At 47.8% G+C, this 15,449-nt stretch overlaps 1 protein-coding gene across 1 annotated transcript; it reads right to left on the bottom strand.

Moving 5' to 3' along the window:
* Positions 1-9,300: 9,300 nt before the first annotated feature.
* LOC125512431 (monosaccharide-sensing protein 2-like) lies at positions 9,301-13,461 on the bottom strand. Its single transcript, XM_048677533.1, has 6 exons — positions 13,252-13,461; positions 12,994-13,090; positions 12,018-12,584; positions 10,978-11,933; positions 10,157-10,344; positions 9,301-10,052 (listed from the first exon to the last, which is right to left on the bottom strand). The coding sequence occupies exons 2-6, from the start codon at positions 13,070-13,072 to the stop codon at positions 9,611-9,613; spliced, it is 2,232 nt and encodes a 743-aa protein (XP_048533490.1). The 5' UTR covers positions 13,073-13,090; positions 13,252-13,461; the 3' UTR covers positions 9,301-9,610.
* Between the last annotated feature and the right edge of the window lie 1,988 nt (positions 13,462-15,449).

Raw genomic sequence — 15,449 nt, 5'->3', positions numbered from 1 at the left:
GTGACACGGAACTAGCTCCAGTTCATCAATGTAATGTAGGCATGTATTCCGAATATAGTCATACGTGCTTATGGAAAAGAACTTGCATGACATCTTTTGTCCTACCCTCCCGTGGCAGTGGGGTCCTATTGGAAACTAAGGGATATTAAGGCCCCCTTTTAATAGAGTACCGGACCAAAGCATTAACACTTAGTGAATACATGAACTCCTCAAACTACGGTCATCACGGGGAGTGGTCCCGATTATTGTCACTTCAGGGTTACCGGATCATAACACATAGTAGGTGACTATTGACTTGCAAAATAGGATCAAGAACTCACATATATTCATGTAAACATAATAGGTTCAGTTCTGAAATCATGGCACTCGGGCCCTAGTGACAAGCATTAAGCATAGCAAAGTCATAGCAACATCAATCTCAGAACATAATGGATACTAGGGATCAAACCCTAACAAAACTAACTCGATTACATGATAAATCTCATCCAACCCATCACCGTCCAGCAAGCCTACGATGGAATTACTCAAGAACGGCGGTGAGCATCATGAAATTGGTGATGGAGGAAGGTTGATGATGACAATGGCGACGGATTCCTCTCTCCGGAGCCCCGAACAGACTCCAGATCAGCCCTCCCGAGAGAGGTTAGGGCTTGGCGGCGGCTCCGTATCGTAAAACGTGATGAATCCTTCTCCCTAATTTTTTTCTCCCCGAACATGAATATATAGAGTTGGAGTTGATGTCGGTGGAGCCTCAGGGGGCCCATGAGACAGGGGCGCGCCCCCACCCTCATGGACAGGGTGTGGGCCCCCGGGTGTTGATTCTTTCGCCAGTATTTTGTATAAATTCCAAAAATATTCTCCGTGAAGTTTCAGGTCATTCTGAGAACTTTTATTTCTACACAAAAATAACACCATGGCAATTCTGCTGAAAACGGTGTCAGTCCGGGTTAGTTCCATTCAAATCATGCAAGTTAGAGTCCAAAACAGGTCAAAAGTGTTTGGAAAAGTAGATATGATGGAGACGTATCAAGGCTCTATCTCACATATGAGCTATCACAACTCTAACCCTAGAACGAGGGAGGAGGATGAGTATATATAGTCAAGGGGGCGAAGGGGTACATGGGCCTCGGCCCTACACTGTGCGCGGATAGGGGGGGCCGGACGTCCGGGCGTCGGGCCAGATGTCCGGGCTTTCATGAGGGGCCGGATGTCCGGGCTGGAGGGGTCGGATGTCCGGGCTGGCGGGGTCAGTCTTGATGCATTCGGGATGGAGGGCGGCGGATTTCCAGGCTTGGTCTAGATTTCCGGCCTTGGCCGGATGTCCAGGGCCTATAGGTACTTGGCAGCTGTCGTGGTGGACGCTCCAGGGGCCAGATGTCCGGGGTCATGGCCAGACGTCTGGGTCCTGGAAGCTGCTCTTGACTCCTTCCATTGGTTCTCTTCATCCGTGAACTTGGGGACTTGTCTGTCTTCACGTGCATCTTCGGGAGGGTCCTCTTGGTACCTAATCATGCACAACATTTCAGACTTAGGTAGTAGCCATGTCTCGAGTGGATCATGTGTGATATCACTAAGGAAGGAAGTCACCTCGGTCTCTAGAGCTATAGCTCTAGCTCGTGTCATAGGTCCTCTTGGCACTTGGTGAGATGATGGTAGGTCCATGGGGATGACCGTAGGATGCTCCGCATTAGATGTGTATTACCGAGAGGGCCCGGAGATACCTCTCTGATACTCGGAGTGACAAATCCTAATCTCGATCTATGCCAACTCAACAAACACCTTCGGAGATACATGTAGAGCATCTTTATGATCACCCAGTTATGTTGTGACGTTTGATAGCACACAAGGTATTCCTCCGATATCTGGGAGTTGCATAATCTGATAGTGGGAGGAATATGTATTTGACATGAAGAAAGCAATAGCAATAAACTGAACGATCAATATGCTAAGCTAACGGATGGGTCTTGTCCATCACATCATTCTCCTAATGATGTGATCTCGTTATCAAATGACAACACATGTCCATGGTTAGGAAACCTTAACCATCTTTGATCAATGAGCTAGTCTAGTAGAGGCTTACTAGGGACACGGTATTTGTTTATGTATTCACACATGTATTTAAGTTTTTGATCAATATAATTCTAGCGTGAATAATAAACCTTTATCACGAATAAGGAAATATAATAATAACCATTTTATTATTTCCTCTAGGGCATATTTCCATCAATCCAGATGACTCTAAGTCTTAAACCATATATGTATTTATATTGAATGGTGGAGCAGTAAGTTGGTGCAGTTCTAAGAAGAGCGTTGTGGCGGGATCTACATGTGAAGATGAGTATATAGCTGCTTCGGAAGCAACTCAAGGAGTCTGGATGAAGGAGTTCATATCCGATCTGGGTGTAATACCTAGTGCAACGGATCCAATGACTATCTTTTGTGACAACACTGGAGCTATTGCCATTTCCAAGAAGCCCAGGTTTCACAAGAGAACAAAGCATATCAAGCGCCGCTTCAACTCCATTCGTAATTATGTTAAAATAGAACTTTGCAAAGTACATATGGATCTGAATGTGGCAGACCCGTTGAATAAACCTCTTCCGCGGGCAAAACATGATCAACACCAAGACTCCATGGGTGTTTGATTCATAACTATGTAAACTAGATTATTGACTCTAGTGCAAGTGGGAGACTGTTGGAAATATGCTCTAGAGGCAATAATAAATTGGTTATTATCATATTTCCTTGTTCATGATAAAGGTTTATTATTCATGCTAGAAACGGTGTTGCCCGGAAACTTAAATACATGTGTGAATACATAAGCAAATACTATGTCCCTAATGAGCCTCTACTAATCTAGCTCATTGATCAAAGATGGTTAAGGTTTCCTAACCATAGACATGAGTTGTCATTTGATAATGATGTGATGTACAAGACCCAACCGTAAGCTTAGCATTCGATCGCATCACTTGAGTTTATTGCTATAGATTTATTCATGTCAAGTATCTATTTCTAAGACCATGAGATCATGCAACTCCCGGATACCGGAGGAATACCTTATGTGCTATCAAACATCACTTTGTAACTGGGTGATCATAAAGATGCTCTACAGGTATTTCTGAAGGTGTCTGTTGGGTTGGCATGGATCGAGACTGGGATTTCTCACTCTGTGTGACAGAGAGATATCTCTGGGCCCTCTCGGTAATACAACATCGCAAAGAGGTTGAAAGCAATGTGGATAATGAGTTAGTCACAAGATCTTGTATTACGGAACGAATAAAGAGACTTGTCGATAATGAGATTGAACTACGTATGGAGATATAGACGATCGAATCTCGGGAAAGTAACATATCGCTGGACAAAGGGAATTGGATACGAGATTAACCGAATCCTTGACATCGTGGTTCAACCGATAAAAGATCTTCGTGGAATATGTAGGAACCAATATGGGCATTCAGGTTCCACTATTGGTTATTGACCGGAGAGGTGTCTCAGTCATGTCTACATGATTCTCGAACCCGTAGGGTCCGCACACTTAACATTCGGTGACGCTAGAGTAATATTGGGATATGCATGTTGGTGACCGAATGTTGTTCGGAGTCCTATATGAGATCCTGGGTGTCACGAGGAGCTCCGGAATGATCCGGAGGTAAAGATTTATATATGAAAAGTTTCTTTCAAGGTTCCAGAAAAAGTTTCAATTTTTTAGATATTGTACGGAGAAGCTTCCAGAAGGTTCTGGAAACTTCTAGAGGAGTCCGGAAGTCCACCAAGGGTTTCACCATGTCCCAAGGGTCAGCATGGGCTAAGGGGATGCGCCTTGGCCTTATTGGGCCAGATACACAAGTCCCTCAAGGCCCACATGACCGGGAAAGGTGGAAAGTTCACCTATGTATGGAAAGGAGGGAACTGGACTAGGAGTCCAGCTCCTCCCCCTTGGTGCGCCTGCCCTAGGACCTAGAGGGCTGGCCACCACGCCCCTCCACCTATATATAGAGGGGAATGGGCGCCCTAAGAGGACACACGAGCCCTTGCCCCCCTCTCTCCCGTTACTTCGTAACTCCTTTGTCTTCGTCGCTTCGGTAGCGCTCGATGTAGCCATGTCGGAGTCACTCCACCACTATCACCGTCACGTTGTCGTGTTGTCGGCGATCCCATCTATTTCTCCTTCCTCGCTTACTGGATCAAGGAGGAGAAGACATCATCGAGCCGTACGTGTGCTGAAAGCGAAGGTGTCGTCCATTTGGTCCTTCATCGGTTTGGATCACGATTGGATCGTGATGAGTACGACTACATCAACAGCATGATATACACTTTCGTTTAACGGTCTACGAGGGTACGTAGACACACTCTTCCCTCTTGTTTCTATGCTTCTCTATAGATCTTGGGTGTTCGTAGGAATTTTTTTGATTTTTATGCAACGTTCTCCGTTAGATTTCTAGCCTTCCCCAAGTTGTTTTCCATTCAAATCCTTCTTCCACCATAGCCAAATCTGTGAGAGACAGTTGAGTATTGGAGAGACTATCATTTAAAGCACAAGAGTAAGGAGTTCGTCATCATCACACCGTCTATTACCTTTTGAAGAGTGGTGTCTTCTAGATTGGTCAGGTGTCGCTTGGGAGTCTCCGACATGATGTGGAGTTGAACCAAGAAATTTGTAAGGGCAAGGAGATCGCCTACTTCGTGAAGATCTACCTGAGTGAGGCAAGTCCTTCATGGACGATGGTCATGGTGGGATAGACAAGGTTGCTTCTTCATGGACCCTTCATGGGTGGAGCCCTCCATGGACTCGCGCAGCCATTACTCTTTGTGGGTTAAAGTCTCCATCAACATTTTTTTAGAAAAGGAGGAGGACCCCCGGCCTCTGCATCTAGGCGATGCATACGGCCACTTTATTAATTATTCTCACAAGACCTTGCAAAATCATACAGCAGTAAGACTAAAGCCACCGTCTAAGCAACAACTCGCTACTCCTATCCAATTGATGAAGGGGCGCTGATAGTCTGGGCCTAATACCAAACAGACATCACAGCCAAACCTAAACATCTAAGACCTGAGGTCCCAACCAGGACGCCTGCCGGGTATGAGGCCGCCGCAGCCCCCTGCCACCAATCCATCTTCAGTGCTATACTGCTGCACCACCTTGCCCGGCCTCTCTGCCATCGACGCCACCACGACGCTTGATAACGTCACCCTCCTGCTCGAGTCCCTCGCCACACATCGGGCGCCGAGCCTCCACTGCGCCACGCCGCCGAGAAACGCCACAATTAATGTGTGGGATGAAACACCACTCCACCAATTATTCCGTCCACTAGTCCCTCGAGTCCGTGTACACCTCCAAAAATGACGCCACAAGAGGGAAACGACACAATAATGCCGCCGTCATCCGATCTACTGATCTAGGGTTTTCCCCGGAGGTAGCAGATAGTGGCCTGAAACATCTCAACAGCGATGCCTTCAACAAGGGAACGACACCGAATAGTGCCGCCATCGCCGGCCTCGGCAGCAGCCGTGAGCAGGTCTTCACCCAGATCTGTTCCAATGGCCTCCATCAAGCGTCTTGTGCACGGATCGTCCACCATCGTGGCCGCTGCCGCTGCCTGAACAGCCATGGCACCACCATGATACCTACAGCCGGTGCCACCACCAGCCCGCGCGCTGAGCCGCAGCACCGCGCCATACCAGATCCGGCGAACGGCACACCGGCCGAGCCCGAATCTCGCCCCCACCATCCGCGCCAGTCGCGGCCCGTGAGGACCCAGATCGGGCCCGCACGTGCGGCCAAGACCGCGACCGCACGCCCGTGAAGAAGCTCCCATCATGGTGACACTTCGTTGCGCGCCAGCGACCACCGCTGCCACGATCGAGGACGCCGCCGTGAAGACGAGCTCCGGACAGTCACCAGCCGCCTGAGATCTCCCCATCAAAACAGCAGCCGACGAGAAGCACGAGCCCCGCCGCCGCCGGCTCCGCGCAGGCTTTGCCTGCCGGAGGCCACCGGCGACGGCGACGGGGTGAATGGGATGGGTGGGGCGAGGTATGATAGCACTATCTATCGGAAGAACCACGCCAAAAATCACCATGCCCCATTGTGTTTGCTTTCTCCAAACCCCTTCTTTACTTACATGTGCAATGTCTTACTTTCCGCTACTATACTCTTAGAATTGCATGTGTAGGATGTTGCTTGACCTACCATAATTGCTACAATATACCTTCAACTAAAATTAGAAAAACGTTACGTTTATTTGGTCAGGTAGTCTAATACCCCTCCCCCCCTCCTGTAGACATACTTCAATCCTACAAATGTCTTCCATATGAACGGAGGCGGATACTGCCGAGTATGATACTGACAGGTAGGTGCCACTGCGCCCCGGCTCCATCAACAAACAGAAACCTTCCGGGGCGTGGACCGTTGCCCGCGAAGCAGACAACAAACGTCCACCCTTGGCCGCCGAACGTCCATCCTGAGGACACCGGCACACCACCAACGGAAGGCCACCGACCACGGGATCGAGCACCTCGAGAAACCTGTAGAAATCGACAATATTACGGGGACATGGAGAAACATATAGAAGTCAACAATGGCACCGACAGGTGGCGGGGAGACGGCAATGACTTTTCCATACTTGGGCCATCTGTCGTTACATGTGCACAAAGTGATGCAACAGTCCCCACACAAAGAAAAAAGTGATGGAACAGTGAGATCGATGTATCATGTATACCCCTTTGAACAAAGCACACATTCGTGTATAGTAGTAGATGAGAGCATTTGAACGAAGACAGCAACGGAGCACACGACGCCATTGGTTCTGCTGCGAACCTTGATCCTGGGATCGACCGGATTGCCGACCACGAGACGTGTGAATTTGAGCTAGCGGGTTGTCCGTTTCAGCTAGCGGTAGGTCACCGGGAATGATCGTCCAAAGGTGCGTGTGAGCGCGAGGTTTTTGTCTTCCGATCACTGGAAATTTGGAATGGCGCATCACAACTAATCATACTGTATGTTCTAAAAACCTGCTCTCAACAACAACAAAAAGGTTGTCAATTTCGTGAAAGGCTGTTCGCAGTCACGCCAAGAATTGTCACCAGCAAGTCAGCGCGGGAAACACATTCCTTCAAATTCTAACTTTTTCGGTAAAGGGTGTAATTTATTAACTCATAACGAAGCATCAAGGGACACATTCCTTCAGATTCTAACTCGACATCAACAGTGATGCAACTACTACTAGAGCCGTAGAAATGCGAGGTTTCTGAAGAGTTCTTGCGCAATCTCCTCTCCTGCATAGAGCCTGCATTGCCTGAAAAGAAAGCTAATGCAAATGAGAGGGGTCCGGCACGTCCCTCCCCACCGAGCTCGGAAATGAATTAAGTATAGACCTAATCGCAGTCGACCATGGGAGGGATCACATCAACTTTTTCGCCCTCTGGGCCACCAAAACCACCATGAAAGAGAGACCCTAGAAGCAGCAGCTTTTAGGCTCCGTTCCGCACTGACAGCCGGCTGGTAGGATTTCTACCCCACTATCTGTCGTACTTCCGATCTCCGCCTGCATTGGAGACAGTGGTCACCTGACCAAATCACACTTTCTGTGAACTACTCCTACTTGCGTTTCTTTTCTCTTAAAGCACAGTATTATTATACTGTATAATCTCACATGGCTTTGCCCTATTCTGTCTTCTGCGTTCATCCTTTAGAGGTGACAACTGGCCAGCCATGGCCTAATATATTGTCTTCCAAAGATCTGGAACTCCAGGGCCTCAATGGGTTTGCAGCTGGCGACGAGGTCAAGAAAGTATTTTTTTAGGAGGCGAAGAAAGCCGGGTTCGTTGCAGAAAGCCGGGTCCGTAGGAGCCATCTCCGGCGTCGACAACGCTAGATGCGGCAGAATCACAGCCCTCGGGTCTGCGGATCGGAGGCCAGGGCGGGATTCGTGGAGGCGGCTGTAGGTGAAAACCACGCCGACTTGGGTCATAGCTGAGGAGGGCGACGTATTTGCGTCGTTGCTTTGTAAAAGACATTGTTGCTGCAACTCAGTCTTCCTGCTGGGACTCCACTAGAAAAACCTTAGATCCAGGTCTCTCGGATTGGACGATGGCGTTGTGCGATGTGCGGTGCTGTTCTCCCTCCTGGGAGCATCGTATTTTGAAGCAAATGCTGACTGGAGGGGTTCTGAGGTGGGGCGATGTGGTTTTCTTTCTAGTCGAAGATGGCAAGTCTCGACAGCTTGTCGCAACGTGGTCTCGACGCCACGGCTAACTAGCGCGCGCAGAGCATTGGCATTGTCTGTCGTCGTGGTGATGTTAACGATGGGCCTGGCAAAGTCGTTGCATTGATCCTGTCATGAAGATAGGTTCATGGAAGATGGCGGCGGCGACTTCGGGGGCGTGCACATGTGATGCGTGCTAAGTGTGTGCTGGACCAATGATCCGGTTTTAGATGATATGCGTAGGTGTAGGTATGAGGTCAGGCATAATACTCCCTTCGTGCGGCTCAAGACATCGAACAAAAAATTAATTGAACTAATGAACAGTGTGACTGATCAGACGAGTACCAAGGAGTAAAAAAATGTATGCGCTTTAGCACGGGATGAGCGTAAAATTCATTGCTTGTTTGTACAGTAGCCATCTTTCATTTGGCATTTATGAAAAGCGGATATATTTTAGATAGGATGGTCACTATTCATGAGGTGTTTCATGAGCTTAGAAGGACTAAACAAGAGGGGGTCACACTAAAGCTAAACTTTGAAAAAAGGGTGAATTGGGATTTTCTACTAGAGGTTTTCCTTAAGATGGGTTTTCTTTGTGCAGAGGTTGGATTAAACAAGTGGTAGGGGGTGCAGTGAGTATCAATATTCTCAATATTAATGAAGAGGTTCACCCATATTTAAAGAGCTAATGTAGTGCGTACAGATATTTTAGAAAGTCAAATTTTACAAACTTTGACCAAGTTTACAGAAAAAACTATTTATATCTACAATACTTAATATATAAAATATGAACTAGTATATCTTATGATGAATCTAACGATATATTTTTAGCTTTCTACATATAAATGTTCTTCTCAACAAACTTAGCCAAAGTTTATAAGGTTTGACTTTTACAAAAATCTATATCCACTACATTATGAAACCAAGGAGTGACATAAAATGGTTGTGTGCATATTTCCCATACACCCAGAAACACTACTTATCCTCAAAAATAGTACTAATAGCATTTCAAAAAAAAAAGTACTAATAGCACAACTAAACTGCTGAAGTGACTAGCAACTGAGAACTAGTGGCAAACTGGCAACAAAGAGGATAAACTGAACCAACCGAGCAAGGCAAACACATAATCGACATAAATTGTGATAACAGCACTAGTTACATGGGCAAGAAATTCTGAATAACACAAATAGAAAGTTCCAAAGCGAAAAGAGCAGATGATCTAAGTACATATCCTACTTCCAAAAGCCGGCCTACGACGACACGATTCAGCCTCACGATGTAAAGTCTTCCGTATCTGCTCTCTTTGAAGTTTCTTCACCAAAGCATCGCAGGTTAACCAGTGTAGTAGTAGTTATGACACCACAAAATTACCACCAGCGACGCGGATCACCGGATCAGAGCAGCTAGTCCGTGGCTTCCTTGCCCTGCTTTGCCCCGACAGAGAAGAACTCGGTGATGACCTCCAGGGGCATGCCCTTTGTCTCAGGGACCTTCATGTAGACGAATACAAAGGCTAGTACGCAAACGATGGCATATATGCCGAAGACTCCGGCGAGACCAATGGCATTGAGCATCACGGGGAGAGTGTATGTCACGATGATGTCGCCGATCCAGAAGGTTAGCGCGCAGATGGCTATGCAGATGCCACGGACAGAGGTGGGGAAAATCTCCGCGCAGAGAATATTTGGGATAGGCCCAAACCCCATGACGAAGAAGCAGAAATAGACGATGACGCTGATCGTTGAGAGCGCAGCGTGCACCATGGTTCCGACATCCAGAACATTCACTAAAACCAAGACAGCTAGCGCTACTATCAAGACAGGGATTGTTGAAAGGAGAAGAAACCTGGATGAGAAACAAAATGGAAGAATGGTTACTCTTTCATTCACATTCAGCGATACCACATTGTATCACAAGTAAACAATACCATGCAAAATCTGAAGTCTAACCTTCTTCCTGACATATCCATGAGTCTCATGGCGATGCCAATGCTGGGAAGCATCAGCAAGGTTGTCAAGGCACTAATAAGAATAGATGCTGAGGAAGAGCTTAGTCCAATGTTTGATAGAAGAACCCCGACACCTGCTTGCTCAAGTATCTGAGGTGTGTAGTAGAGGACTCCATTGATACCCGCAAACTGAACAAACGGAAGTTGATCATCAGCACATGAACATTCGGTATGCAATATATGTATTTAGGTAATAAACATGAACCATGGAAGAAGAAAAAAAGGAAACATAGGGATGAGGAAACTGAAGTATGTCACAATTTGAAATATTGTTATTCTAGGAACGCTACAACCATACACAACAATAAGAATGTTATTATGTGTTTCTACCGCACCACCTTTCTTTTTATACTTTCTACCACAAGATCAAAATTGATCTTACTTGTGCGAAGGACTAAAGGAATATTAGTAGCATATCACAGTTTGATAAGCAAAATTATGTTATCCAGATTAGCATTATCAGCTTATCAAGTTTATTTACTTCAGAAAACTACAGCAACCTGATATCGGTGTTGCTTACCATAGGCAGCAAAGCATTTTTTTTTCTCGCAATAAGGCTGAAGGTAAGAACTTCAACAAGAAGCCATGGGCAGGACGCAACAGCATGATGTTATATTATTATAAAGTTTTAGTTTGAAGAGAAAAAAAAAGACTGTTAAATACTAGATCTATAAGAAATGTGTGTGCTAAATTAGTTGTCAAGAGCACTTAGCAGTGCATACATTGATATTTATATGCAGCAGAAAGGCAAAAACGGCTGACCTGCTGCAGGATCTGTAATCCTATGCCAACGAACAGTGCATGCTTCACTCCAGGTTCAAATAGTTCTGCCCACTTTGTACCCTTGGCAACTGCCTCAGATGGATGTACCATGGCAGGACCAGCAAGCTGCTGCTCTATCAGGTCCTTCGAATAAAGGGCAGGTTGGCTCACTAGAGCGGCTGCCTGGATATACTCACCACCAGGAGGAATATCACCTCCTGGCATAGACAATATAGAGCCCCTCCGATCACCAGACACGCCCTCCTCATGCAAGTAAATACGCTGGAAGCCACCTTCCTTTTGCCCATCTGCACCTTCTCTCTCAGTCCACTTCCAAGCTAACTGCCACCCCCCACCAATGCCCATGCTGCTTACTGCCTCCCCTCCCTGCATGCTGCTGCTTCTTCCCACACCACCCATTATGCTTCCATGAGGTGCAGCAATCTCCTTACCCTCCACGCTTGTCGCTTGACGAGAAATAAGCGGGCTATTGAGGCTATCCTCAATGTCATCAGCACCGTGATCCGATGCATAATCTTCATCATCCCTATGACTCTCAGCATCCCAGTCAGCTTTAGCCTGCTGCTGTTCCGCCACGCTAAACATGCTGCCAAAGTTAGGAAACAATGTGCTGCGCATGCTCCCCATTACCTCAGGCATCTTCTCATGGACACTTCCGAAGAGAGTGACAAGTGGGTCCACGAGAGATTTACCCTGACTAACCATACTCCCATGACGAGACATGAGACCCAAGGCGCTTCCAAGTGCACTTTGGCCGCCGCCCCTAACAGGACGGGCGATCCAAGATACCCCTTCTTCAGCTCCGTACAGCTTCAACTTCTCTTCATCTGGAGCCAGACCGTCATCAGCAAGCTCATCATCAGGCCCAATTATGTATTCCTCAAAATGTGTGTCTTTCCCAACACCCAATCCTTCAACAAGAAGGGCCATTTCTCCTGCACAGTTAATCCCACATGGGTAAGATCATCGGAGATTTTATGCCTGTCAGACTAGTAAGTATTTAGAGAGGACAGACAGACCTGAGACATCTTCCCTTCCCCGCAGTCCTTGCAACACTCGCTTGGCCTCGGCCATTCTTCCTTTGCTCACAAGCCATCTCGGCGACTCGGGCAAATAGAAGACAGTCAATGCAAAGTACATAAGCGACGGGATCGACAAAACCCCAAGCATGATTCTCCAGTCAGGCTGCGGCATGAGCGACATGGTGAACACCATGCAGTAAGAAAGGAACATCCCTCCTGACCCACTGAACTGCGGCAGCGTGTTCAGCAGCCCTCTAATGTCAGTCGGGGCGGTCTCCGAAATGTAAAGAGGGACAAGGGTGACAGCCAAACCGATACCGAACCCGTCGATGAGCCTGGCCAAGAGCAACACATAGACGTTGGGCGCCCAGAGCATCACCAGGCCACTGACAAAGTAGAGGACAGACGAGGCGATCAGCAGGGGCCGCCTACCAACAGCATCAGCCACCGCCCCGGAGAACGTGGTGATAACCGTCGCCCCGATGAGCGACATGGCCACGATGAGGCCCTCGATCAAGGGCTGGGTCTCCAAGCTGAACTCCTTCTTTATGTACAGGACGGCACCTGCAGAGATCACAGCAGCAAGTCAACATGGTCAGCGTGAAGTCAAGGCATCAGCATCAGTTCAGAATTCAGAACATGTCGACGCAGACTGAATTATCATGGTTCAGATGCGCAGATCGCGCACGAGACGGATCCGTTCAGAGAAGTCGGAAATCTTGCGAGGATTTCGTTTCGGCTGCTTGATCGGTTTTAAAAGATCGTTGAACAAGAAAGAATATTTGTTTTTACTACCACTACTACTACTACATGCAGCTCCACCAAATCCGTCGTGATCGGAGCCGGCAAGATTCCCAATAATTGCTGCCTCTACCAAACAACACGGGCCCCTGGGAAGCGCAACAGCATAAAGAGTATCCCAACGGCGTCGAAAGAGCAGCTGCTTTTCCGGCGGCACGAACGAACGAATTACCTGCAATGGTCGCATTATCCCACCCCTGCAGCAGGTTCCCGATGGACGCCGCTATGGCGACCAGCACGGCGCCCGACATGGCCGCCGAATCTTACCCCTGCACAGCACAATCACCACCAACAACAGCACCACCCGTGAGCACGGCAAAGCTCGTAAGATATAACAAACAACAACACCCAAGAACAAATCAGAATCGACAGAAGCAGCCGCCTCTGCTCCACGCACACACGGAACAAGCAGGGGCAGAGCTTCGCTTACCCGACGACGGCCTCCGGAGTTCAGGATCTCCGCTCGGGGCAGGGAAGCTGTGAGGAATCTGGCGAGGCGGGCAGGCGTATAAGAGGCGGAATCCCTGCCAACCCCGGAAGCCTTTTCCCTCCCGCTGTGGCGTCGATTTCGCCCCGGGCGAGATGAGGAGGAGTGTGCGTGAGTGTGGGGTGGGGACTCTGTCGACTACTATCATCTGGTGGCCTCCGATTTCTCTACGATATTCCTCCGCGGGCCGCTGCGGGAAAGGCCGCCGCGACGCTGCCTCGTGGGGCCCCGGTGCGGACGGGCCCACGCGTCAGCCGGCGGTGCGGGTGGGCGCGCGCGTGGAGCGCCCGTTGACGGGTGGGCCAGCCGCGGGCCTGGCGGAGGGGCAGGGCCGCATATGGGAATTATTGAATGGGGCGGGCGAGCCCGGATCCAACCCTCTCTCTCCCGCTCGTCTCGTGTGCGACAACCAGCCATTTTGTACTTGTGCTATTAATTCATTTGTTTAGGGAGGATCCGTGGTGCGCTGTCACATGCTCGCTCCAAAACTGATGGCCCTGCTAGATTCCAAGGGGGTGTAGTGTGGTGTACCAGCTTGCAGCAGAGTACTATACGGAATTTCAGACTCCCCATGTTCCGTGTTTTGAATCGTGTCTCGCCTTGCATGATGGGGGTTCCACTGGTTGTAGAATATCTTTTGCAGAAGAATCTGTAGGATCCAAGGTGAATAAGGAGGTTCCCCTGAGGTTTTTACCTCCATTTTTTTTAAAGAAAGTTTTTACCTGGGTTCCAAGCTTGAGAGGAGGCTTATGAGCAAAGTTTTCAGCATGTCTTATGAATAGACCCGAATTTGTTTTGGTGTGGCGGACTCGACCGATAGCATAAAAGGTAGACATTGATTGGATTCGATTGCCTCGCTTCTCGCGTCTTTCATTTACAGTTACTTCTACATTTTACGGCTAGATCTACTTCGGGGAGGTGGGGTGATTTTGATCACGATGGGAGTGGTGGAAGAGGGACGGGAGAGGTTTGCGGCGACAGACGAATAGACGTGACATCCACCACCATCATCAGGGGAGGACGCCAACCGTGCCATGCCGTTGTGTGCGCGCGGACGCATACAGCCAGGCTAGTTGGTTTTCGTGGGACAAGGCATCACGATCGATTGGCCCACGATACACTCGCATATTCTACATCAGATGTTTCGATATGTATTCTGTTGGCCACACTACGAGATTGTATGACAACAATATGTGGGCATATGTACCTACGAGATTGCGCCAAAGGATTATGTATGTGTCATGAAACCTGGGCTTGAAATAAAATTTCAGTTCATATTACTTATGCCTTGTCTGTTTCATCTTTAGCCAACAGTCTCTTGTAGGAAAAATCAGGAGCTCAAACAAACAGCTACTTGGAATCAACTTTGGCAGTGAAGCTGAATCAAAATTCGAGACATTTTTAGTGCAATGGCATGAAGCACGTCCAAGTGCACTTCGATGACAAAGCAACACTGGCATGACTATATGTTTTTCGAATGTAATCTAATGAAGAACAAATGCTAGGGGTTTCAAACTCGAGGAAATTAACACATGCATTTCCGTATCAACAAGAATGCCATTTCGTTTTTTTTCAAATGAATATAATTTGTCTTAATAAAACACACTGAGTGTCAACTTTGGAGTTTGATCACGAGTGGACTAGGAATTAGCCACCTCAAACTCTGGTTGGTTCTCTTCATAGTGGTTCTAGATCTAGTTCCGCCTTTTTACTTCAAAGTCTTCATAATTCTACCTTGACTAGATATGCAGGTGTGCTGCTACAAGCAATAAAAATTGTTACCAAAACAGAAGTTGTTGATTCGCATTTAGTGACCAAGATTTGTACTAGCTACAGTTAAAATAGGCAGGTAAATTACCATGATTCGTACCTGAAAAATGGACTATATACGTTGATTGATGTGTATTGAACGGCTTGCCAAATATATTTGGGCTTTTATTCAAAACGTATTACCGAAGACGGTTTGAGAAAAGAAACTGGCCTCTAAAACGAAATATAGAGCCGGTGTGAGTGAGGTATAGAGCCGGTGTGAGTGAGCCGGTGTGAGCCGGGGGGAGTCGGTGAAAGACAAAATCTCAGCGTATTTTTGAAGTATAGGAGAGGTTATTTAACACAACAGCGCTGCTATACACACGACGAAT

This window comes from Triticum urartu, chromosome 1, assembly GCF_003073215.2.
Source record: "Triticum urartu cultivar G1812 chromosome 1, Tu2.1, whole genome shotgun sequence".
Lineage (NCBI taxonomy): Eukaryota > Viridiplantae > Streptophyta > Magnoliopsida > Poales > Poaceae > Triticum > Triticum urartu.
Note: the sequence above shows the minus strand (reverse complement) of the source record. Positions and strands in the feature narration are given on the sequence as shown.